The 26795-nt window shown below is 47.2% G+C and overlaps 2 protein-coding genes across 3 annotated transcripts in view; one reads left to right on the top strand and one right to left on the bottom strand.

Moving 5' to 3' along the window:
* Nucleotides 1–7425, top strand: part of LOC141098785 (uncharacterized) — a 31532-nt gene extending 24107 nt beyond the window's left edge. Inside the window, exons 3-4 of one of the 2 annotated variants that reach the window (XR_012234358.1) lie at nucleotides 4886–5056; nucleotides 6300–7425. Coding sequence is in view for 1 of the 2 variants with exons in the window: in XM_073586772.1 (XP_073442873.1) it covers nucleotides 4886–4889 (4 nt within the window). In the remaining variant the exon portion in view is untranslated. Of the gene's footprint in view, nucleotides 1–4885; nucleotides 5615–6299 lie in introns of those variants that run through there. The other variant, XM_073586772.1, reaches the window with a different exon arrangement.
* Nucleotides 174–26795, bottom strand: part of DDRGK1 (DDRGK domain containing 1) — a 44588-nt gene continuing 17966 nt past the window's right edge. The window contains exons 5-9 of the mRNA XM_073586771.1: nucleotides 7424–7546; nucleotides 3480–3518; nucleotides 1925–1981; nucleotides 645–693; nucleotides 174–566 (exon numbers count right to left, since the gene is read on the bottom strand). Of these exons, the coding sequence (XP_073442872.1) occupies nucleotides 394–566; nucleotides 645–693; nucleotides 1925–1981; nucleotides 3480–3518; nucleotides 7424–7546 (441 nt within the window). The 3' untranslated portion in view covers nucleotides 174–393. The remainder of the gene's footprint in view (nucleotides 567–644; nucleotides 694–1924; nucleotides 1982–3479; nucleotides 3519–7423; nucleotides 7547–26795) is intronic.

Here is a 26795-nt window from a genome sequence, read left to right as displayed (position 1 = left end):
TAGTGTGGAAGGCTGTGGGTGCAGCTCTCGATGTGACTGGAGGATAAGGTTGATACTGTAGAAGGTTGTGGGTGCAGCTTTGGATGTGACTGGAGGATAAAGCTGGTAGTGTGGAAAGTTGTGGGTGCAGCTTCGGATGCGACTGGAGGGTAAGTCATGCACAGGATGCCATGTGCCTGGTAGCAGCAGACTTTATTGGTGAGGTGCTGCCCCCACAATCAGTGCCGCACGTCCGGGGATCCGGTGGTGATCCCTTTAATGAGGGGTCGTCTTATCTCCGCACATCGGAGGATTTCATCCCATTAATGCTGGCGTTGTCACATTGCGCAGGTGACAGGTCGGGCAGGGTCTGCTCCGCACACACCGCAGTCTGCACACAGGAGAGTCCGGGCTTTATGTGACGGTGAGCGCAGCTGCTCCGCTCTCGGGGTTCAGGTTGATCAGTTGGTTCGTGGCCTGTGCGAGCTCAGAGATGGAGACGCGACCCCGCTGCCGGATGAACTGCGCCACCGCCGCCAGCTCCTCCGCCGTGATGTAGATGAACTTCCCTCTGTCGTCAATCACCCCTGCGGGAGAAATGGGACGCGGTCACCTGAGGTCTTACACCGAAGCTACTCAGGTCACAGCCAGAGCTGCATCCTCACCTGTAATGGAGCCGTCAGCCAGTAAGTCCTGTATCCTGCTGATGGCGTCCTGTGAGTGAGAGGAGGAGAGGTGAGTGAGCGAGAGCAGAGCAGGAGGAGGAGAGGCGAGCGAGAGCAGGAGGAGGAGTGGTGAGTGAGCGAGAGCAGAGGAGGAGTGGTGAGTGAGCGAGAGCAGAGGAGGAGGAGTGGTGAGTGAGCGAGAGCAGAGGAGGAGGAGGAGGAGGAGGAGGAGTGGTGAGTGAGCGAGAGCAGAGGAGGAGGAGGAGGAGGAGGAGGAGTGGTGAGTGAGCGAGAGCAGAGGAGGAGGAGGAGGAGGAGGAGTGGTGAGTGAGCGAGAGCAGAGGAGGAGGAGTGGTGAGTGAGCGAGCGAGCGCAGAGCAGGAGGAGGAGGAGGAGTGGTGAGCAGAGCAGGAGAGGTGAGCGAGCGAGAGCAGGAGAGGTGAGCGAGCGAGAGCAGAGCAGGAGAGGCGAGCGAGAGCAGAGCAGGAGGAGGAGAGGTGAGCGAGCGAGAGCAGAGCAGGAGGAGGAGAGGTGAGCGAGAGCAGGAGGAGGAGAGGTGAGCGAGCGGGAGGAGGAGAGGTGAGCGAGCGAGAGCAGGAGAGGTGAGCGAGCGAGAGCAGGAGGAGGAGAGGTGAGCGAGCGAGAGCAGGAGGAGGAGAGGTGAGCGAGAGCAGAGCAGGAGGAGGAGAGGTGAGCGAGAGCAGAGCAGGAGGAGGAGAGGTGAGCGAGAGCAGAGCAGGAGGAGGAGAGGTGAGCGAGAGCAGAGCAGGAGGAGGAGAGGTGAGCGAGAGCAGAGGAGGAGAGGTGAGCGAGCGAGAGCAGAGGAGGAGAGGTGAGCGAGCGAGAGCAGAGGAGGAGAGGTGAGTGAGCAGAGCAGGAGGAGGAGGAGTGGTGAGTGAGCAGAGCAGGAGGAGGAGAGGTGAGCGAGCGAGAGCAGGAGGAGGAGGTGAGGTGAGCGAGCGAGAGCAGGAGGAGAGGTGAGGTGAGTGAGCGAGAGCAGGAGGAGGAGGAGAGGTGAAGGTGGAAGCGAGAGAAGAGCAGGAAGTCCAAATAACGCAGCAAGGACCCAGTAGGACTTTCCAATTCTCTGCTGTTGTCAGCGAGTGACCGCAGGGTCTCAGGGGTTAATCTGCAGTCAGAGGCAGGCGCTGGCTGTACAGCACTGCCGGAACCTGCCCGGTATGGAGGGAGATCAGGGCCTTACACATACGTCCCTGACACTGAGGATACAGGGGGCATCGCCAGCGCTAAGATCATACTGGGGGACAAAAATCACTGACCTGAGCACGGAGTCCAAAGTGCGCCCCCAGATCCTCCAGAATCACCACTTTTGAAGCCTAACAGGAAGGGGAAAAAAAAAAAAAATCAGAATTGACTCGCTACCCGGGATCCATCTAATGGGGGCGCCGCGTCCCTGTACTGCAAGAAGCCCCTCAGCCTCCCCATAAACTCTCACCGCCATACCGGGGGGCACCGATGCACAGTGACAAGCAGGACCGGCGGTGAACGGCAGACATGGCGAGTGCTGGTAATTATAGGTGGATCACATCACACTGGAATACGAGCAGGGAACATGGAAGAATCCGGGAGGTGGCGCACGTGACGTTCTGGGCAGCCGAGCTGGAGGACTGGACTTCATGGGCTGCAGATTCTGTACTGGAACAGTCCATGGAATTCAGTTCTCAGGGCTCGGAGCTGCCATCAATCATCTCCATCTTCAGAGCTGAGAGCAGCTCCATCCGCACCAAAGCAACGGACAAAAAGAGGCGGGAAACCCGCACTAAGACTAAATAAGATTGGATAAAGAACCTTTAATCATTAGGATTCCGAAACTCAAGACCCTGGACACGCGCCCTGCCGGTGGAACGCAATCCCCTGGACATGCGCCCTGCTGGCGGAACGCAAGACCCTGGGCACGCGCCCTGCCGGCGGAACGCAAGACCCTGGGCACGCGCCCTGCCGGCGGAACGCAAGACCCTGGACACGTGCCCTGCCGGCGGAACGCAAGACCATGGTCTTCCCCTGCCGAACAAAAGAACATGATCATTCCCAAGGATGCGGCATCTCCAGCCTTGGTGACATCCTGTGCAGGCAGCGATGCACACTGCACTAAAACCAAGTGTCAGAAAGGCTGAGATGATGCCGCCGGTCCACAGGCACATCAGTTGTGAATTCAGACCAGTAATTTACAACTGGGATAAGATAAACTTCCCTTGGACTAGGAACAGCTGCAATAAAAGTACCAGTGCAGCGCTGGGTGGTAGTGGGAGGCGACACTTGGGAGTGGGCCAGTCAAAGATATAATTCTCACTTCCGAAAGCCACCACTAGAGGGAGCGCAGGAGCTTACTATAATAATTCTCTCTTCCTAAAGCCACCACTAGGGGGAGCGCAGGAGCTTACTATAATAATTCTCTCTTCCTAAAGCCACCACTAGGGGGAGCGCAGGAGCTTACTATAATAATTCTCTCTTCCTAAAGCCGCCACTAGAGGGAGCGCAGGAGCTTACTATAATAATGCTCTCTTCCTAAAGCCGCCACTAGAGGGAGCGCAGGAGCTTACTATAATAATGCTCTCTTCCTAAAGCTGCCACTAGAGGGAGCGCAGGCGCTTGCCATGTACTGTTTTTACACTGAGCTCCATCACTACACTGCATGCAGTGGGCTCCCTCTAGTGGTGGCTGCAGGTCGTCTCATGCAGCAGGTACGGGAGCTCAGGAGCAGAAGTCTGAGCTCCGATCACCATCATGGTGTCAAGAAATCAGAAGGAAATATAGCACATAAAGGAGCACAGAAATTGCAGGAGTCAGACCCCTGCTGTGTCATCAGCCCCTTACCTTAATGTAGTTAATGAACTCTGTGAGAAAACTGCGCGTCTGGAAGAGCAAAAGAAAAAAAAAGATTCAGTATCTCAGGAGGACAGCGAGTATCTGCCCCGTGTGCGGGGTCCTCATCTAAGGAGAGTTTTCAGAGCTTAAGAAACTGCTCAAGTGTCGGCCCGACCATCGGCCTTCATGTCCGTGTGTGCTTTCTTGGCCTTTTTCAAATATGAATGATAACACCAAACCTTTTCTCCACTAGTGGTTTGGTGAAGCCATTTATTGTCAGACTACTGTGTTTTCTCTTTTTAAATCATAATGACAACCCAAAACATCCAAATGATCCTGATCAAAAGTTTACATACCCCATTTCTTAATACCGTGTATTGCCTCCTCTAACATCAATGACTGCTTGAAGTCTTTTGTGGTAGTTGTGGATGAGGTTCTTTATTTTCTCAGATGGTAAAGCTGCCCACTCTTCTCAGCAAAAAGCCTCCAGTTTCTGTAAATTCCTGGAATGTCTAGCATGAACTGCGTGCTTGAGATCTCCCCAGAGTGGCTCAATGATATTGAGGTCAGGACACTGCGATGGCCACTCCAGAACCTTCACTTTGTTCTGCTGTTGCCAATGATGGGTAGACTTGGCCTTGTGTTTTGGATTGTTGTTGGAACGTCCATGTACTGTACCTCCCATGCTCAGCTTCCGGGCTGATGATTGCAAATTTTCCTCCAGTATTTGCTAATAACATGCTGCATTCATCTTTCCTTCAACTTTGACCAAGTTTCCAGTGCCTTTGTAGCTCACACATCCCTAAAACATCAGCGATCTACCTCCATGCTTTACAGTAGGAATGGTGTTCCTTTCAGCATAGGCCTTGATGACCTCTCTCAAAATGTAACTTTTATGGTTGTGGCCAAAAAGTTAAATTTTGAAAAGAGAAAACACAGTCTGACAATAAATTGCTTCACCCAACCACTAACCATGAGCGGAGAAAAAGGTCTGGTGCTATCATTCATATTCTCCAAGAAAGCAACATTTCTGCCAGGGTATGCAAACTTTTGAGCACAACTGTACATGTATGTATATTATATGTATATTTTCATATTTGTGTGTACACACGGACATGTAAAAGTTTTGGCACCCCTGGTCAAAATTCCTGTTATTGTGAAGAGTTAAGTTGAAGATGAAATGATGTAAGAGGCCTGCCGTTACAGATGACACAGGTCCTGTCTGTCTTAGGGGAAAACATTGTAATTATTTTCATTTTAAACATTGATTTCCTTTTCTTTCAGGAACATTTTTATTCTATGATCAAATTCACCTAAGAGTGACCCCGACGTCGATCACCTGATTCTAGACCTTAAACCTCACACTTTTGTCTTTTTTTAATTTGTGGTTTTTATATTTTACGGCGACTTTACAGGTAATGAAGAAGATGGAAAATGCCTCATCCGTCACAGGAGAATGGCCGCCTCCTCATAGGGAAAGTCTGAATGAAGACAAGAGGCCAGAAATGCTTCATGAGCGAGCGAGAACCCCGCACCGACCACGTGCCATTAACCACTGGAGGAAGGCGGCCATTTCTAATTTTATGGTTGGTTTTATTTCTTCCCTTTTTTTTCCTATAGTCATAACTTTTCTAATTTTTCTTCCCCGCCCGCGATGCTGCACGAGCGCTGGTGTTGTTGTAGTTTTGAATGACAACATTCATTTTACTGTATAATGATGAAAAAAAGAGCGGCGAGGCGACGGAATCTCCGCTGCGGCGAGGCGACGGAATCTCCACTGCGCCTGCGGCGAGGCGACGGAATCTCCACTGCGCGTGCGGCGAGGCGACGGAATCTCCACTGCGCCTGCGGCGAGGCGACGGAATCTCCGCTGCGGCGAGGCGACGGAATCTCCGCTGCGGCGAGGCGACGGAATCTCCGCTGCGCCTGCGGCGAGGCGACGGAATCTCCGCTGCGCCTGCGGCGAGGCGACGGAATCTCCGCTGCGGCGAGGCGACGGAATCTCCGCTGCGGCGAGGCGACGGAATCTCCGCTGCGCCTGCGGCGAGGCGACGGAATCCTCCGCTGCGCTTGCGGCAAGTTAAAGATTTTTAGGGTGACTTTTTGGCAAATTTCACCGGCAAAACCCGAAATGTAAGCAAAATGCACAAAAGAATTAATTTTTGGTTTTTTTTTTTTTTTAACATCTGTTCATATAACTCACGCAAGCTGCATTTTTCAGCGATGCCGAGACAGAGATTGGATATTTTTACTTTGTGTAAAGATGCAAACAAGTTTTCCGAGCGTTTTTTTATCCTCTCGGGCATTGTGCGCACGTCGTCTTTTTCGTGTGGATTCTAGCTGGACTGAACGCGGCGAGCAGCAACGTTCCGTCTTTGGTTACTTCTCTTAACCGCTTCAGGGTTCAAGCAAGCGGGAACGGGTTAAAAAGAGCGACCGGGTCACTCTTCAGGCAGCTTCTGCTAAACCGCACAAAGAGGGGAAAAAATGCTGCAAAAATAGGTGCGAGCGAAGGCGATCCAGGAAAAAGGCGCTGTGTGCACACGGCCTTATACAAAGTGATTATCAGCACCAAAGATTTATTGTGCAGAGTCAGAAAATAGTAAAAAAAAAACAAAATAAGGAGTCAAACAACGTTTCTCCCCCATATTATACTGACCCATCATGGAGGTTCCCAAATTACATTTTTATTGCTCTTTTCGTCCTCAGAACATGCAGCATTTCTCCGCACTTGTTTGGGGGGTTTTTATGCAGCAAAAATTGACTATTGCTTTTTATTTATTTTTTATTTTGCACCAAATGTGTTTTATGAACGGATTTTCCCCATAGACCTGAAGGAGATGAAGAAAATCCTCAGACACAAAACTCACGAGTGTTTCCCCGCAGCACAAACTCGTGGAATCCACACACGACTTTATCAAAGCAGCCAAGTAACCGGAAAAAAAACGTACCAAAAAAAAAAAAAAAAAAGGTGGAGGGACAGGAACGAGCTGCAATCACTGCCGTTTCGCCCTATACATGCCGGGTACCATCCTGCCTGAGCGTCCGTTGGGGCCCCCATTGGCCCTCCTGCGATTTACCATTGCAGCCTATCATCCTGAGATTTCCATTCTGCGCAAAAGTGATCAAAACGTCACAAGAATACCGAAATATTACCAATACAGACGACTGCTCGTCACACGAAAGTCAATCATCAATCTGCTCCATTGGCGGGAAAATGTAACAAAAAAAAAAAAAATCAAAAAAAGTTTTGCGTGTCAAAACAATTGGCGACACAAACCATTTTATTTTTTTTTTTTCTTTCGCCACATAATGCCATAATCTGACAAAAAAGAAAATTTTTTTCACTATTTTATCCCACAAGGATTTTTTTTTTCCAATTTTCCAGTATATTAAAACAAAAAAAAAAAAAAGAGTCCTGAGCACAGCGGGAAAGGAAGAATTTTACTTAGAAGAACGGAGGGAAAAAAAACAAAAAGAAGAGGAAGTTAGTAGCGAGGCTGCCGTCAGTGCGGGTGTTATTTATGGCAGTAGAGCAGATATATCGCGGTATGCGGCGGCAGCCAGGATCATCCTGAAAGAAAAGCCGCTCACAGGAGATCCCAGCATGGTGGATTCCATCTATTTTATACACATAATATATATATAAATATAAAGCACCGCAGAATATCGTACGGTGAATTAAAATGAGAAAAAAAAAAAAAAGTTCCAAAATCAGGTTTTAGTTATTTTGCCAAGAAAAAAAATAAATAAAATAACCTGATGAATACACTGTTGTCTACATAGAATGGAGAAATAAAGATGAAATGTGCTGGACACAGATTCCAGATTACCGGAGATTCCAGATGTAATAAAGTCCATTCCCTTCCATTCTAGCAGATCAGACATCCCCCTATGTAGGACGTCTCCGGGCAGCCTGTCTAGCTAACACCCTGTATCGGTGGTGGCGTTACCTGCTCCTCGTCCATGGTCTCGGCCTCGCCCTCCTCCTCCACCACGAAGCTCTCCTTCAGCCGCAGGTACTCCTCGTGCTCGCGCTTCTCCTGCTCCTCTTTGGCTTTCTTCTTCTCTTCCTCCTATAGAGAAGAGACATCACGTCAGCGAGCAGAGCCGGTGAGAGGAGGAAGCGGCGCGACACCGGGATTATATACTGCAGACACTACCACAGTCACAGCCCACATACAGTGTACACAGATTACCATAGTCCCCCCCCCCCCAAATACAGTGCATGCAAAAAGTCTTCACACCCCATGAGCTTCCTATTTTATGTGACCTCAACACAAAGTAGAAAGTATTTGAAGTGTAAAGGAAATGATGCATATCTAATTATATTAAAAAAAAATATAAAGCTGAAAATTGTGCAGTGCATTTGTATTCAGCCCCCTGTAGTCTGATACCCCTAAATAAAGTCCCAAGTGACCGATCGCCTCCAATAATCAGTCAATTGCATCAACCTGTGTGTAATTTCATCTCAGTGTAACTACAGCTGTTCTGTGAAGGCCTCAGAGGTTTGAGTGAGACCATTTGGGATCAAACACCATCATGAAAACCAAGCAGCCCACCAGACAGGTCAGGGATAAAGTTGTGGAGAATAGTAAAGCAGGGTTAGGTTATAAAATATAGCCCAAGCTCTGAACGTCTCACGGAGCACTGTTCAATGCATCAGCTAAACAAAATGGAAGGTGCATGGCACAACTGCAAACCTACCAAGATAAGGCCGTCCACCAAGGAAGGAGAGCACTAATAAGAGAAGGAGCCGAGAGGCCCATGGTCACTTCAGAGTTGCAGAAATCCACAGTCCAGGTAGGAGAATCTGTCCATGGGACAGCTATTAGTCGTATGCTCCATATATCTGGCCTTTATGGAAAAGCGACAAGAAGACTTTTCTTAAAAGCCATAAGAAGTCCTATTTGCACTTTGCAAAAAGCCATGTAGGAGACACTCCAGGCATCTGGAAGAAGTTGCTCTGGTGAGATGAGATCAAAGGGGAACTTATTGGGCTAAATACAAAATGTGGCAGAAAACTAACACTGCACATCATCCTGAAAACACCATGCCCACCGTCACACGTGGTGGCAGCATCCTGGGGAGGTTTTCCTTCAGCAGGGAAGATGGTCAGTGTTGGTGGGAAGATGGATGGAGCTAAACACAGGGCAATTCTGGAGGAAAACCTGTTAGAGGCTGTAAATGACTTGAGACAGGGGCGTAGGTTCACCTTCCAACAGGACAACGACCCTAAACATCCTGTCCGACCTACAATGGGGGGGTGTTTAGATCAGAGATTACTCCTGTGTGTGAAAGGCGGTTTAGACAATTCTGAATGAGAAAATGTCTGGTCCCAGAAAGCTGTAAAGCGTCAGGTGCATCCGTCAGATTCCTCTCAGAGGGGAACTTTGGGCATTTAATTACAAGCCCTACCATTTGTTTTATTTTTTTTTTTGTACTTTATATATATTTTTTGTATTAATAAGATGAATAAAAAAGCAAATTAAAATAGAAAAAAGAAAAATCAGATCGGGATCTAACGGAAAATAGCGGCAGTTTTTAGCGACCCTTGGGGCACCAGACAGGCGCTCTTTAATAAACCTGCCCCCCCGCTGGGTGCTACTTGTATCCGGTCAAGTAGGCGGAGCATGAGGGTACATAGAATATTAATGAGGTCATCCTTGTGTCAAGCTCCGCCCCTTAGGGCTGTACACCCCACCCCCAAACTAAGGGATTACATGGATTCTGGATTCGAACCAGAGGGTTCCTTAGATTTGCCGAAAGGGATCACGGTCATCTAAATAAGGCCTACCTCCACAAATATCTACCCCCCTCTAAAAAAAAAAAAAAAAAAATTTAAAAACAGATTAGTTTAAAAAAGCTTTTAGTTCATTTTTAGTTTTATATTTAAAAGGGGTAAAAATATATAAATATATATACACACACACACACGGAAGAGCCGGCGCTGCCTGGGCATAGTAACCAACTGTGGTTAGTTATAACAAATTATAATGATCATATTGCACATAAAAACCGTGCATCTAATCCTCTCCTGTGTGATACTGCCTGCTGAGCCGTGTATCCAATCCTATCCTGTGTGATACTGTCTGCTGAGCCGTGTATCTAATCCTATCCTGTGTGATACTGTCTGCTGAGCCGTGTATCTAATCCTCTCCTGTGTGATACTGACTGCTGAGCCGTGTATCTAATCCTGTCCTGTGTGATACTGACTGCTGAGCCGTGTATCTAATCCTGTCCTGTGTGATACTGCCTGCTGAGCCGTGTATCCAATCCCATCCTGTGTGATACTGACTGCTGAGCCGTGTATCTAATCCTATCCTGTGTGATACTGTCTGCTGAGCCGTGTATCTAATCCTCTCCTGTGTGATACTGACTGCTGAGCCGTGTATCTAATCCTATCCTGTGTGATACTGTCTGCTGAGCCGTGTATCTAATCCTCTCCTGTGTGATACTGACTGCTGAGCCGTGTATCTAATCCTGTCCTGTGTGATACTGACTGCTGAGCTGTGTATCTAATCCTATCCTGTGTGATACTGTCTGCTGAGCTGTGTATCTAATCCTATCATGTGTGATACTGACTGCTGAGCCGTGTATCTAATCCTATCCTGTGTGATACTGACTGCTGTGTATCTAATCCTATCCTGTGTGATACTGACTGCTGAGCCATGTGTTTAATCCTCTCCTGTGTGATACTGACTGCTGAGCTGTGTATCTAATCCTATCCTGTGTGATACTGACTGCTGAGCTGTGTATCTAATCCTATCCTGTGTGATACTGACTGGTGAGCCGTGTATCTAATCCTATCCTGTGTGATACTGGGCTCCCCCTGCAGTCTGTGTCAGAGGGTGGTCTGTGTTGGCACGGTAATAAATTGTGTTATTTCCAGCTTTACAGAAGGACGATAACACCACAGAAATGATAAGAATAATAGGCTTCAGTTACCACAACTGTCTGCAAAGAAAACTGTTGCTGATACCAACCAATCACAGCTCAGCTTTCATCTTTTAAACAGCTCTGGGACAGTGTGGCGAGTTTTGAGTGGCGACTTTTGTGTTTGGACTTTTATGTGGCGAGGTTGGTGTATGTGTGGTGAAATGTGTGCTGAGGGTGGTATATGTGGTGAAGCACGTGGTAGTGTGTGGCGCATTGTGTGTGTGTTCATATCCCCGTGTGTGGTGAGTATCCCATGTCAGGGCCCCACCTTAGTAACTGCACGGTATATACTCTTTGGCGCCATCGCTCTCATTCTTTAAGTTCCCCTTGTTCACATCTGGCAGCTGTCAATTTGCCTCAAACACTTTTCCTTTCACTTTTTCCCCATTATGTAGATAGGGGCAAAATTGTTTGGTGAATTGGAACGTGCGGGGTTAAAATTTCGCCTCACAACATAGCCTATGATGCTCTCGGGGTCCAGACGTGTGACTGTGCCAAATTTTGTGGCTGTAGCTGCGACGGTGCGGATGCCAATCACGGACATACCCGCATACACACTGAGCTTTATACAGTGGCATGCAAAAGTTTAGGCACCCCTGGTCAAAATTACTGTTATTGTGAACAGTTAAGCAAGTTGAAGATAAAATGATCTCTAAAAGGCCTAAAGTTAAAGATGACACATTTGTTTTGTATTTTAGGCTAAAAAGTAATACACATTGTAATTTTTTCACATTTTAAAAATTACAAAAAGAAAAATGGTCCGATGCTAAAGTTTGGGCACCTTTGGAGATTTGTGTGCTCAGATAACTGTGACCAAGGTTTCAGACCTTAATTGGCCTGTAAGGGTTATGGCTTGTTCACCCTCAATGTTAGGAAAGGCCTGCTGATGCAGATTCCACAGGTTTAGAAACACATAGCCTCCTCTAACCTTGTGCGAAAAAACAGCCACCATGGGTTCTTTTAAGCAGCTGCCTAGCACTCTGAAAATGAAAATGGTGGAGGCCCACAAAGCAGGAGAAGGCTATAAGAAGATAGCAAAGCGTTTTCAAGTTGTCCTTTCCTCAGTTCAATATGTAATTCAGAAATAGCAGTTTACAGGAACAGTGGAGGTCAAGATAAGGTCTGGAAGGCCAAGCAAAATTTCAGAGAGCTGCTTGTAGGATTGCTAGAAAGGCATATCAGAACCCCCACTTGACTGCAAAAGACCTTCAGAAAGATTTAGCAGATTCTGGAGTTGTGGTAATTGTTCTACTGTTCAGAGACAACTGCACAAATATGGCCTTCATGGAAGAGTCATCAGAAGAAAACCTCTCCTGCACCCTCACCATAAAATTCAGCATCAGAGGTATGCAAAAGAACATCTAAACAAGCCCAATGCATTTTAGAAACAAGTCCTGTGAATCGTTGAAGTTAAAATAAAACTCTTTGGTCGCAATGATCAAAGGTATGTGCAGAGAAAAAATTGCATAGAATTTCAGGAAAAGAACATCTCTCCAACCATTAAGCATGGGGATGGATCAATCATGCTTTCGAGTTGTGTTGCAGACAATGGCACAGGGAACATTTCACAGGTAGAGGGAAGAATGGAGTCAATGAAATTTCAACAAATTCTTGATGCAAACATAACTCCATGTGGAAAAAAGCTGAAATTGAAAACAGGATGGCTTCTACAAATGGATAATGATCACACACATCAAAACCCACAATAGACTACCTCAAAAGGCGATAGCTAGAGGTTTTTCAATGGCCCTCACAGTCCCCCGATTCGATCATCATTGAAAATCTGTGGCTAGTCCTCAAAATAGCAGTGCATGCAAGACGACCCAGGAATCTCACAGAAATGGAAGAATTTTCCAAGGAAGAATGGATGAAAATCCATCAAACAAGAATTGAAAGACTCTTGGCTGGCTACTAAAAGCGTTTACAAGCTGTGATATTTTTAAAAGGGAGTGCTGCTAGGTAGGAACTATGCAGGGTGCCCAAACTTTTGCATTGTCCTATTTTCCTTATTGTTATTTTTAAAATGTAAAAAATGACAATATATAATTTTTTTGGCCTAAAATACAGATAAAATGTGTCATCTTTAACTTTAGCCCTTTTAGAGATCATTCCATCTTCAGCTTGCTTAACTGGTCACAATAACAGTAACTTTGACCAGGGGTGCCCAAACTTTTACATGCCACTGTATATTAGAGAATATATATATATAATTGGCAAATTATAAAAATAAAAAATATAAAATCAGTGATGAGAAAAAAAAAAAAAAAAAAAGAAGCAGAGCCCAGTCCTGTTAGCGCAGGCACAGGAAGAAAGGGCCGCGCCGCCGCCAGCAGTCTTCTGATCTTTACTTGAGGCGAACTGTTGTGCAATGAAAAGGAAGCGTTCTCTCGGTGATAGTGTCAGTGGGTTAACCATTTCCTCACCAGAAAAACTCCACGGGGCGAAAGGGAATTCCCCGGCAAAGAGCGCCGAGCCGCAGCAAAAAAAGAAAAAACACACACAAAGCAAACGCCCAAACTGAAGGAGACGTAGCGTCATGTAAAAATATTGGAAAAAATAAAAGCTAAAATAAAACAAAAAATGCTAAACCATATGTCTTTAAAAAAAAAAAATAAAATTAAAAAAAAAATTATATTTTTTTTTCTTTCAGCAGACATTGCTATAGAAGTATTTTTTTTTTTTTAAATAAAATTCTTAATGCACTGATTGACTCCTTCAGAAATAAAAATGAAAAAAATCCATCGATTTTTCGCAGTTTGGATTCTTTGCCGTATACGTAAAGCGTTACTTCCCTTTTATGCATGGGGTAGCGTGAAGTCGAGGCCAAATATGTAGAATTTGCATTTAATTTTTATATTTTTACACATTTTGCACAATTATAGCACATCCTCACTAACGTTATTATGTGGCTTGGTTTATAGCAGAATTAGTTGCTTTTTTTTTTTACATGGTGTACATCCAAGTAAGGCTAGCTTCACATTAGTGTTTACGGCCGTAGCGTCGGGCTGCGCACAGCCGCCACTAAGCCCCGCCCCCTGCCGCGCCTCCGCCGGTAGCTCCGGCTACGGACGCATGACGCTGCATGCGTCCCCTATCTTTAGCACTGGGGACGCAGGCCGTGCGCAGGTGTTTGGCGGCGTATGCGTCCTTTTGACGCTGCGCCGAGTGCACCAAATTGCAACCTGTTGTGTTTGGCGCTGGTCGGCGCAGCGTCAAAAGGACGCATGCGCCGCCAAACGCATACCTGCGCACGGCCTGCGTCCCCAGTGCTAAAGATAGGGGAAGCAGGACGCATGCAGTCATGCGTCCGTAGGCGGAGCTACCGGCGGAGGCGCGGCAGGGGGCGGGGCTTAGCGGCCGTGCAGAGCCCGACGCTGCGGCCGTAAACGCTAATGTGAAAGTAGCCTAATTGTTTCTTTGAACAACGTTCCAGAGCAAAAACTTTTTTTTTTTCTTAATAGAAAATGATTTTTTCTAATTACTTTTGATAAAGTTTACACAGGCCTGTGCTTACAGAGTAGTTTGGGTTAGTTCATTTCAATTGTAACTATGCTTTGCTGGTTTTATGTTTGGTCTTTTGGGTGTGGGGGAAGGGGGGGGGGGGTTCCCACTTACAGGTTTCAGGAAAAAAAAAAAAAAAACTTTTTTTCTCCACCAGGCAAGTGCCTGTCATTTCTTTAAAGTGTCTCCTGATGGAAAAGGCTCCAAACTAAACACCGTCCAAAAGCTGCAAACAAAAACTCTTAAGAGGGAAAAATAATCTTCCAAAACAAAAAACAACAACTCCTCCTATAGCTCCCAAAGGGTAGCGGAAAATGCCCTATCTATCATCATCTCTCATAAATATATCTGTAAGTCTTCTCCCGTGCTGCACCAAAATCCTAGAGTGTTTTTATTATCCGGGGATTTGTCATTCCTTTCTCCAGCTTTTACAAATGAAGAAAAAAAAAAAATGCAAAATGACAAAATGTATATTAACCAAGCAAAGAAAAATGAATAAAAAGAAAAAAAAACAGTAAGAAGATAGAGATCTTCCACCGCTCAATCACACTGCGGGATCTGCACAGAAAGGTCAGAATCAGCCCGAAGTTCTGTGTAGGAGGACAGAACACACTTAGGTTTTCCTGTCTCTTTGCTTTGGTGAAAGAAGGGTGGAGCTCGAGACCCCAAAAAACAAAAAAAAAAAAAATATGATACCACAAAACATTAACGAAGACACTTAGAAAATAAAGAAAGAATATGACTCCTCAGCCAAGAAAAAGGTCACACAGGCTGCACTGGAGAAAGAAGTAAAAAAAAAAAAATACCATATATACATACACATACATAAAAAACGACCAGCACCTTCTAATGTGAACACGTGCAAGCTGTGTATATATTATATTTTATATATATATATATATATATATATATATATATATATATATATATATATATATAAAAAAATTTTGTTTTTTTTCTTTTTTTTTTTTTTTTTTTTAAGTTCCTCAAAACAAGATGTCCGGGCAATTTTGATCATTTTTGTGCTTTCATTTTTTGTTTTCTTTTATTTTTTTTCTTTCTTCTTTTTTGCAGGACGCAGAGTTCTTTTGAAAAGCACCATTCGTTTTAGCAAAGAACAAAAAACGTTGACGCAAAAAAAAAAAAATCCAAGTGTAGTTAAAAGTAAAAAAAATATAAATAAATAAAAAATAAACAATGGAGTTCTATTTTTTTTTCTTGGGGTTGTTTACTTTCATGGTAAAACGGTAAAAATGGCCCGGTAGTGCGATTCTTTGGGTCAGCACCAATAGGACGATACCAACATTTATCCACTTTTTTTTGTGTGGTTAAAAAAAAAAAAATATATAAAAGAAAATTAGAACATTGTTACAAAAAAAAAAAAAAATTAAATAACTGGATTTTTCTGTGCCGAGCTGTTGATTTATCAATTACGCTTACAGCACTTATTATGGTTTATTATATTTTTTGTAATCGCTTTTCTTTTTCCTCTTTTGCGCCTTTGACTGTATGGCATACGGTAAGCCACTTCCCGTTTTCTTCGGTCAGGTTTTTTTTTTTTTACAGACGCATCAACTATTACACAGGTCAACGAAAAAAATTTTTTTTTCTGGTGTCCAAAATATTTTAATGAATTTGGGGTATTTTTGGGGTGCTGATTCTGAATATGTCATCAGTTTTGCCAGATTGGCTCAAGTTTTTGAGATTTTTGGTATCTTATTTATAGCACTTGTTGGTAAATGCGACGCATCATCTCATTAATTTCTTTGGATTAGTACTTGAACTGAGCAGTTCTCAATATAGTTTTGTGTTAATTAGTGTTCTAAAAGTTTGTTCATAGCTTGATTTTTGCACTAACTTTATGTTGTTGTCTGTTTTCCAGTGAAAAGCATGAACTCATCATGAAGAAGTTGTCTTAACGATCCAGACTCATTCTGTTACATTTGTGGTGAATATACACTGCCAAAACATAGAAGAAACATAACACACTTCGTAAAAAAAGTGTATTTTGCCTATTTTGGGGTTATGCTTGGGGACCAAGACAAGTTTTGGGCACCACACATAGTGTGCAAAGCATGTATCGAATTATTACGAAAATGGAGCAAAGGACAAAGAAAAAGCTTCAAATTTGGTGTTCCAATGGTGTGGAGAGAGCCAAAAAATCATCATGATGACTGTTATTTCTGTGCAGTGCAAGTGCAAGGATTCAATAAGCATAAGAAACGAAAATGGGAGTAACATGGAATCTGCAAGAAGGCCTGTCCCTCATTGTGAAGATGTGCCTGTACCTGTGTTTACCATAAATAACAGTCATCATGATGATTTTTTGGCTCTCTCCACACCATTGGAACACCAAATTTGAAGCTTTTTCTTTGTCCTTTGCTCCATTTTCGTAATAATTCGATACATGCTTTGCACACTATGTGTGGTGCCCAAAACTTGTCTTGGTCCCCAAGCATAACCCCAAAATAGGCAAAATACACTTTTTTTACGAAGTCTGTTATGTTTCTTCTATGTTTTGGCAGTGTGTATTCACCACAAATGTAACAGAATGAGTCTGGATCGTTAAGACTACTTCTTCATGATGAGTTCATGCTTTTCACTGGAAAACAGACAACAACATAAAGTTAGTGCAAAAATCAAGCTATGAACAAACTTTTAGAACACTAATTAACACAAAACTATATTGAGAACTGCTCAGTTCAAGTACTAATCCAAAGAAATTAATGAGATGATGCGTCGCATTTACCAACAAGTGCTATAAATAAGATACCAAAAATCTCAAAAACTTGAGCCAATCTGGCAAAACTGATGACATATTCAGAATCAGCACCCCAAAAATACCCTAAATTCGATGAAATATCTTTGGCACCAAAAATGCTGTTGACCAGTGTTATTTTATCTATTTTACTATTATTGTTTATGTTTGGAGAAAAAGAGGGAATTCAAAGTTACTTTTTTAATAATTATTTTTAAAACTTTATTTTATTTGAAGCAGAGCCTGTCTGATCGCTTGAACAATAGATGGCAATTCACGATCTCCTAAGAAGCCTGGCCACGGTTACGGCTTCAGGAAATGCCCATGTTGGGAAGGGTGAACAGATTGACGTCCCGATACCCGTGCTGAAAGGGAGTTTGTGATATTTCCAACTTGTGAAGTCACAGCAGGTCTCTGGGATCAGGTATGAAACTTTAGGATCATGGGGGGGGTCCAACATCTGAGGTCACCACCGACCCGGAAAAGAGGGATTTTTGTTGGGTTCTTACCATAAAATCTCTTTCTTGGAGCCTTTATTGGGGGACACAGATTACCATGGGTGTATGCTGCTGCTGCTAGGAGGCTGACACTATGCAAAAAAAGGAAAATTAGCTCCTCCCTGGCAGGATACACCAACCGACAGGCACCAAGTACCTCAGTTGGTGAGAAAGCAGGAGGAACAACCAAAAACTCTCAAAATATGTACCAACCCAACAAGGGACTCGAAGACCCAACACGGTACAACTTAAAACAGGGAGGGTGCTGTGTCCCCCAATGAAGGCTCCAAGAAAGATTTTACGGTAAGAACCCAAAAATCCCTCTTTCTTTATCGCTTCATTGGGGGACACAATTACCATGGGACATTCCAAAGCAGTCCCGAGGGTGGGAACAGTAGTAAAGGAACGAGAAGGAAGGGCTTAGGTCGGCCGATGTGCTACCGCCGCCTGCAGAACCTTCCTACCAAAAGCTGCATCAGACAAGGCCTGGGTATGAACCCTGTAGAACCTCGCAAACGTGTGCAAAGACGACCAGATCACAGCCCTGCAAAGTTGTAAAGCCAAAACCTGGTGTCGAACAGCCCAAGAAGCCCCTACAGCCCGGGTGGAGTGGGCTCTCACTCCCGGAGGGGGCCGTTTTTCCTGAAGGCTGTAAGCTTCCAGAATGGTAGAACGAATCCAGCGAGCGATTGTGGATTTGGATGCCGGCAGCCCTTTCCTGCGACCTTCAGAGATGACAAGCAGGGAATCGGATTGACGAAGAGAAGCGGTCCTGGCAAGATAGACACGCAAGGCTCTCATGACATCCAGTTTGTGGAGCGACTTTTCCAGAGGGTGAGCAGGCGCAGGACAAAAAGAGGGAAGGACGATATCCTCATTAATGTGGAAAGGGGATACCACCTTTGGAAGGAAGGAGGGAACTGGCCTGAGAACGACCTTATCCTGATGGAGTATTAGGTACGGGGAACGACAGGATAAAGCCGCCAGCTCAGAAACTCTCCTAATGGATGTAATGGCGATCAGGAACGTTACCTTCCATGAGAGAAGGGAAAGAGGAATGTCCTGGATAGGCTAGAACGGCGCCTTTTGGAGAGCGCCAAGAACGAGATTGAGGTCCCACGGATCTATTGCAGAATGATGAGGAGGAGCCACGTGGGCGACTCCCTGGAGAAAGGTCTTAACTTGCGGTAAGGGAGCCAGATCCCTCTGGAAAAGAATCGACAGAGCCGATACCTGGCCTTTGAGGGTACTGAGGGACAGGCCCGCATCTAAGCCGGACTGGAGGAAGCCAAGTATGAATGGAATGGAGAACGACAAATGGAAAAACATTATTATCGTCACACCAACGGAAAAAAGCCTTCCAGTACCTATGGTAAATGCGGGAGGAGGCTGGTTTTCTAGCTCTGATCATTGTCTGAATGACCTGGTTGAAAAAACCGGATTCTCTCAGAATCGCGGCCTCAACGGCCATGCCGTTAAATTCAGAGACTGAAAATTCTGGTGGTAAAGGGGGTCTTGTGAGAGAAGATCTGGACGGTCTGGAAGCCTCCAGGGGACGTCCGCAAGCATATTCACTAGTTCCGCATACCAAGGTCGTCTTGGCCAGTCTGGAGCCACCAGAATTACTGGGATGCCTTCTGATTTAATTTTCTTGACCACCCTCGGGATCAGGGCATGGGGAGGAAAAAAGGTAAGGAAGTTGGAACTGGGACCACAGAATTACCAGGGCGTCGCAACCGACGGCTAGAGGGTCCCTGGACCTGGCTACGAAACGAGGAAGTTTGTGGTTCATCCGAGATGCCATGAGATCGACGTCCGGGGTGCCCCAACGCTGGCATATCTGATTGAAGACTGTGGGATGAAGAGACCATTCGCCTGACGCTAGGCCCTGGCGACTTAGGAAGTCAGCTGCCCAATTTTCCACCCCTGGAATGTGAACGGCGGAGATCGCCGGAACGTAACGCTCTGCCCAACGCAGTATCTTTGCCACTTCTGTCATTACCTGCCTGCTGTGAGTACCGCCCTGGTGGTTTATGTATGCCACAGCTGTGGCGTTGTCCGATTGAATGCGTACTGGTTTGCCAACGAGGAGAGGCTGCCAGCAGAGGAGGGCAAGGAAGATCGCTCTGATTTCCAAAAGGTTGATGGGAAGAAGAGTCTCCTGGGCGTTCCAGCGCCCGTGGGCCGTTTTCCGATGGAAAACCGCCCCCAATCCTAGAAGACTGGCATCGGTGGTGATGACTTGCCACTGAGGCGGGAGAAAGGACCTCCCCTGTAGAACTGACGCCGGTATTGTCCACCAAGTCAGAGATTGCCTTACTCTGAGAGGAAGGAGTATGGGGGGGATCCAGAGAAACCGAGGTCTTGTCCCAGGCTGAAAGGAGGGACAGCTGGAGAGGAAGAGTGTGAAATTGTGCGAAAGGCACTGCTTCCAAGGACGCTATCATCTTCCCCAGGACCCTCATGCAGGACCGAAGGGGAATGGGCCTTGACCGCTTTAGGGATCGGATTCCCTTGCAAAGGGCTGAAAATTTGTCCCTCGGAAGAAACACCCGGGCTAGATTTGTGTCGAATGCCATGCCCAAAAAGGTCAGACGCTGAGTAGGGCGCAGAATGGACTTCGCTTTGTTGACTATCCATCCAAGCCAGGCGAGGGTATCCAGAGTTATTTGGAGACTTTGAAGACAGTCTTGGCGGGACGAGCCCTTGATCAACAGATTGTCCAGATAAGGGATAATGAGAATCCCCCTGGAGAGAAGAATGGCCATGACTGTTGCCATCACCTTCGTAAAGACACGGGGAGCGGAGGCTAGGCCGAAGGGAAGGGCCGTGAACTGAGTGATTTTCCTGAATCGCAAAGCGGAGATATCTCTGATGTTGCAAACAAACAGGGATGTGAAGATGGGCATCCTGTATGTCTACAGAGCACAGGAACTCTCCGGGTTCCATCGAGGCTATCACCAAGCGCAGGGACTCCATCTTGAAGTGGAGGGTCCTCACGTGGCGACTGAGCAACTTGAGGTCCAAGATTGGGCAAAGGGAACCGTCTTTTTTCGGGACTACGAAGAGATTTGAGTAGAACCCTGAAAACTGTTCGTTTGAAGGAACGGGAGCGATAACTCCGGCGGAAAGAAGGGAGGAGACGGCCTGAAGGAACCCTGGGGTCTGGGACTGCTGTCTTGGGGGTTGAGACAGGTGGAAGCGACTGTTTGGGGGGGGGGAGAAAATTTGATTTTGTATCCGGATATGATGATTTCCCTGACCCAAGCGTCGTCGACAATGGACAGCCAAGCGTCCATGAAAGAGAGCCTGCCTCCCACCCTGGAAGAAATTCCAGGTGGGGGTGTCACTGAGGAAAATCTACTGGAGCGGGAGCCTGAAGACCTGGAAGGCTGGCCTCTTGATTTCCAGCGGGGAGCGGGTTTATACGATGGTTTTCTCCGTTCTCTGGAGGCAGAGGGGCGGTCCTGCTGGGATGGTCCTTCTGCGGAAGAGGACCTAAACGGTCGAGAAGCTTTTCTGTTGAAAAACCGTCTAGGCCAAGACTGGGGAAGGGAGGTACTTTTACCACCAGTGGCATCCGAAATTATCTGATCCAGCTTGGCGCCAAAGAGCCTAGAACCGTTAAATGCCAGGTTGGTGACAGACTTCTTGGAGGTGGTGTCCGCACTCCATGACTTCAACCAAAGAATACGGCGTATGGCTACTATGTTGCTGTTAGCTCTTGCTACAGACCCAGCCGCATCTAAGGAGGCGGCCAAAAAGGTATTTACCCGCTTGATTAATTTGGTCTGCTAGATCTGCCGGCTCGTCCTGAGGGGCAGCCGATAAGATGCCCTTGCGAAGAATTTTTGCCCAAGCTGAAATTACTTTCGCCACTCAGGCGGAAGCGAAAATAGGGCAGAGAGAGGTGCCGGATGCTTCAAAAATTGATATAGCCAGCGATTCTATTTGCCTGTCTGTTGGATCATTAAGAGATGCCCCGTCCGGAAGGGATAAAACAGTCTTAGAGGATAGACGGGAAACTGGTGGGACCACCTCAGGAGCTTTAGTCCATTTTGTGAGAAGATCCGCATCAAATGGATACAGGACATCTAAGTACCTTCTGGAAAATAGCCGATATGAGACTATCAACCATGTCCTGTGTTTTAGACATGTTGTCCGCCTCTGATCCTGATTGGGAATCATTGTCTGACCTAAGGTCGTCTTCTGAAGAGGGAGACGAGGAAAGTAGCCTGGGTGGAACGGACGGACCTTGCGAGCTGGAAGAAGAGCTAGAAAGAACCCGCTTCCTCGAAATCCTACCCGGTCTGTCCCTATGGAGGTCGCGGTCAGGTGAAAACGACTCACCGTGAGAGGCAATCGGATCACAGGTGGCTGTCGATAGCTGAGGTAATCGTTCTAGGACCTGGACCTGGGACTGAGAAACTTTCGTCAGGTCAGAGACCGACAGACATTGCAACGGCCCTGTGGTGCAGTGACTGCTGTGTCCGCTAGGGGGCGGTGTGGGTGTCCCAGGACAGCCGTATAAGCATTTCCATTACCCTGATAGGTGTAGGATACTGAAAGATCGTAATGATCAGCAGAGGTACTGCTGAGTAGTACGTTCCGTTACAATGTCAGGGAAGCCTGTGTGTGGCTGTGTGCAATAGGACCTTGGGTGAGGTCATAGTCATTTGATCACCTGTGGGTGTGGTTATGGACTATATAACGTACCTGAGGTCTGGTCACAGGGGGTGAATACTGGGACCTGATTGGTCCAGTTTGGAAGGTCCCGGGAGGAGAAGGATCTCCTCACTAACAGCACGTGTGGACGCTGTGACTAATGGCGATGTGTGCCTGACCATTCCCAGGGAGAGGGAAGGAACGTTTGCAGTGTAAAGCAGCAAGCAAGGTAACCCGGAGACGGGACTGCTACTGAGAGACTGTATAGCCTGCTGGCTAGATGAAGCACAGCCTGTGTGACTAGGAGGCTATAGGGGAGCAGAGCTCCAGTGTGAAGATCCCCTGCTGTCTGCTATAAGACTGTTGCATATTACTGCTGGAGGTTTATGAAGGATGAATAAACCTCATGGACTATGATTTGTTGGAAAATCCTGTGCCGATGTGTTTTTCGATCGCTGCAAGGGAGAACCCCCTACTTACATGACAGCGCTACCTCACAAATGGTGGAGAATGCGGGCAATATAGTAGCCTTGTTGCTGGGGGCAACGGAAAAGGACTGCCAAAAAAAAAAAAAAAAAAAACCTTTGTTGCTAAGGGCTGCGGTTCCAACAGCACATGTTGCAGTGCTGGCAACTCTGAGCCAGGAGGGCTGACTGTTGTGGAAGCCGTATACTGACAGCAGCTCAGTGGAAGAGACTGGTGATTGCTAGGGTGCCTCTGCGGATAAGAGGTACCCGAGGACCTGTGTGGCTGACAGGTAACGACAGGTGTTTGTTGTTGTACTGACCTGGATCAGTGAGCAAGGTCCTAGAGGGTCAGTGTTGGGAGGTTCTGGGAGAGGAATCGGATCCCTGGAACACGTGATATGACCTTGGACCTGGTGAGGCCGGTGTGTTGGGAGACCCTGGGAGGAGGGTCGGCTCCCTGAATAGCACCCGGTGTGCCCTGTGTGTTGGACGGTCTCAGGTGGAGACGGTACGTCCTGAATAGCGCACAGACAGGATACATGAGTTTTTTGGAGTTTTTCGTGCATGTGTTTTTCCTTTTTTTCCTCTGCAAAACCTGAAGGTGCTTGCTGTGGCTCAGTGGGGTCACGAAGGTCTCGCAGCACAGGGACCTGGTGTTTTTCCTCTTTGAGCATTGGTAGCAGACGCTGTCTGTCTACACCATCCTGCTGCAGCTTTATTGCATGTGACTAAGCGGATACAGTAGTTGTGGCTTTACACAACTATTAAGGGTGAGTACCCTGGATTATTTCTTTATACCTGCACTGATAAGGCCCTATGGGCGCGCTTTTGTGGTTTCTTTTATCTTCGAGGGTGACAAGCGGCTTCCGGTAACCCGGCGGGGTTACGAAGGGGACAAGCGGCTTCCGGTGGATCGGCGGGTCCACGAAGACGGCGCAGCTGGAGCTGCAGGGACTCCAGCCGCTGTGTGTGTGTGAACAGCAGCCGGTGGTGTCGGTGATCGGTGACAGCAGGAGTTGTGGTGGTGCCAACAAAGACTTGTGTGGTATCGTTAAAAAAAAAAAAAAAAGAAACTGTACTGTGTGAACTGTGGCATAAGAAGTTCTGCTGAATGGACATGGGGAGATCCCGCAAGGGGGCGGTAACCCAAATTGGTGTGGTAACCCAAAAGGGGGCGGTGACCCAAAAGGGGGTGGAGTCCCAAATTGGCACGGTAACCCAAAAAGGGGTGGAGTCCCGGGAGGGGGCGGCAACCCAAAGTGGGGTGGTGGTCCAGAAAAGGGCCAAGTTTGAAGAAATGACAGCACTAGATGACTCAGTGGGTATGTCTGGAGTACCGCAGTGTGTGTGTATGACTTGGTCAGAATGTGGGATATCGTTTCCGGATAGTGACGATGGGCCGCAGGTGTGTACCGTGATGCTGCATCGGGAAGGAGTCCCTGGTAGGCTGGACTCAAAGAGTCAGGTGACTCTGACAGGAACTCGGCTCGTTTTAGCTCTGACCGAGAAAAACGTTAGAGTTCGCTGCGTCCACGGGGTCATCGTGAATTATAAGGTGGACAGAGTCCTGATTGAGATGACAAAGGGGGAGTGCCAAGGTGGTAGTATGCCACCAAACTTAGTGCATACCTTTGAGAGGCGCCGGGACTTTGTCATGTTTAAAGATGTGGGCAGGAGGATGGAGACATTTCTACTGTAGGGCTAGCAGACACTGAGACGCCCCCTAACGTGGACAGGCCAGACGTAAGGGCGACCGGAGAAAGAATTGCGTCAGACGAATTTACTGACCTGACGTCACCTGAAGCGTACCACAGTGTGAATGAGAATGGTGTGGTAAACAAAAAGAGCGGAGCTGACGCACGGATAGAGAGCGCCTTGGGGAGTTCACCGTACGATGTGGTGTGATTGTGACGTGTTGTTGCCAGTAGCCACCACTAGGACAGAATCTAATGCTGTGCTGACTGAAACTCGTGACAGGACTGGTGGTAACCTGATCGAGAAGATAACGGGAATAGAAACACAGTCAGAGGGTAACCGGGGGGGTTCACTCGACTGATAGGACTGACTCAGTGGTACCCTTTGACGATATAATTAAAGAATTAGTGGTGCGACACGTGCTGGCCAAAAGAGAACAAGATCAGGAGATACAACTAATAAAAGAGACAGTGGAAGAAAATGTCAAACAAGAAAGAATCTTGAGACAATTGGCCGAGCACAAGGTGGAGGGGCTCGAGAAAGAAGTCTTGGAGCTCAGAGGTCACCTGTCCACCTGGCAAAGTGTGTACAAGAGCCTTAAGGAAGAGATGGAGGAACTCAGAGGAGTAGTAGAAGGTCTTCTGCGGGAGAAGAGCTTGGACGGAGATGTGCAACGGCTGGGTCCGAGTGATAACAAGACGGAACTGCCGGTACCTATCTTGGCAAAGGCTCGCGAGGAGATAAAATCTCCTGAAGTTGGTGAGCAAAGAGCCAAAGAAGACAGTCACCCGGTCGGGTCAACTGTAGTGAGGGAAGTGTCCATGGTAAAGCCAGAGTCTTCTGTCCAGGAAGAGAGCAAGACCACGACCTTCAAATCTGTGATCGAGGTACCCAAAGACATGCAAGAAGCCTGTGCGGAGGAAGGTGTACATGAGGCTTTCAAAGAGGCGGTCAAAGCGTGTGAGGTGCACTGGGCACCTGAGACTCGGCAGTTAGTGATAGTATCAGCCAGGGAAGATACATCAAACCGAGTAGCTGTCCTGAAAGAGATGCATTTGCAGTGTCTACGTGTCAAACAATTGGTTAGGCAGAGTAATATGAAGGCTGCTCGACGCCTAGAGATAGCAAGAGAGGCTATGGATCGGTTGGGTTTGAGGAAAGATGTGGTTCTGGTACCCAAAGCTCTGATTGGGAGCATCACTGGAAGGTCCGGAAAGGTAATGCAAGACCTTGTGAATATCTCCGGTGTGGTGAGGGTGAGGATCCCTCCTGATGAAGACCAGGTATCCAGGGAAGTGGATAGGATTTCCATCATGGTGGTTGGCTCCGTGAAAAGCCTGAGAGACTTTCGGATGCTCGTGGAGTATCGAGTGGAGTACCTGCAAGAAATTGAGCAGTTGAGGCTGGACCGTCGGCGAATTAATAAAGAAATACAGAATACCAGGTGGCGGCCGCCTCCAACCCAAGATGTAAGGACCCGAACGGTTCCTCCAAGAAGTGACATGGCAGGTGGCAGAAGAGTGTCAGCAAGGGGTAGTTCGACTGGCAGGATGACGTTGAAAGACCATAGTTCCTGTGAGACGCTGACTGAGTCAGACTCAGACCAGACAGCATATCTGTCATACATAACATAAGACTTATGACCGCACGCACCGAGAGAGATGGTCAGTGAGAGAAAGATCAGGTGACGAAGCGTACTGCAGACAGGTGGAGACTAGAGAATGTCTGATAACGCAGACAAACCGTGACTAGAGGGTCAAAGACAATGACCGGGGAAGCGGGGGAGGCCTAACGTAGAGATGAGGCCGTATGACAAATGGAGACGGTTCTCTCGACCTGGTGGGCAAGGTGTAGTGAGTGCCCAGTCTCAAGAGCCGGGGGTAATGCTATGTGTTCAACCCCACAGGTTTGAACGTAGGGGGGAGGTATGTGGTGCAGTGACCGCTGTGTCCGCTAGGGGGTGCTGTGTGGGTGTCCCAGGACAGCCGTATTCCATTACCCTGATAGGTGTAGGATACTGAAAGATCATAATGATCAGCAGAGGTACTGCTGAGTAGCACGTTCCGTTACAATGTGTCAGGGAAGCCTGTGTGTGGCTGTGTGCAATAGGACCTTGGGTGAGGTCATAGTAATGTGATCACCTCTGGGTGTGGTTATGGACCATATAACATACCTGAGGTCTGGTCACAGGGGGTGAATGCTGGGACCTGATTGGTCCAGTTTGGAAGGTCCCGGGAGGAGAAGGATCTCCTCACTAACAGCACGTGTGGACGCTGTGACTAATGGCGATGTGTGCCTGACCATTCCCAGGGAGAGGGAAGGAACGTTTGCAGTGTAAAGCAGCAAGCAAGGTAACCCGGAGACGGGACTGCTACTGAGAGACTGTATAGCCGGTTGGCTAGATGAAGCACAGCCTGTGTGACTAGGAGGCTATAGGGGAGCAGAGCTCCAGTGTGAAGATCCCCTGCTGTCTGCTATAAGACTGTTGCATATTACTGCTGGAGGTTTATGAAGGATGAATAAACCTCATGGACTATGATTTGTTGGAAAATCCTGTGCCGATGTGTTTTTCGATCGCTGCAAGGGAGAACCCCTACTTACATGACAGCGCTACCTCACAGGCCCACTCTGGGGGAGGGGGGAGTGCTGTCATCCAGGGACTCGGGGTGCTCTGGTGGGGCAGACATTGCGGAAGGACTGCAGGACAGGCAGAAGGGAGACGACTAACCTGACGCCCACTTCTTTTTACAGCGCGCACAGGCGTAGTGGGTAGCTGTGGGTCTAGGATAAGGAGGGGCTGATA

Source organism: Dendrobates tinctorius, unplaced genomic scaffold, assembly GCF_039654945.1.
Source record: "Dendrobates tinctorius isolate UK_male_01 unplaced genomic scaffold, ASM3965494v1 ptg000095l, whole genome shotgun sequence".
NCBI lineage: Eukaryota > Metazoa > Chordata > Amphibia > Anura > Dendrobatidae > Dendrobates > Dendrobates tinctorius.
This window is presented reverse-complemented; position numbering and strand designations above follow the sequence as displayed.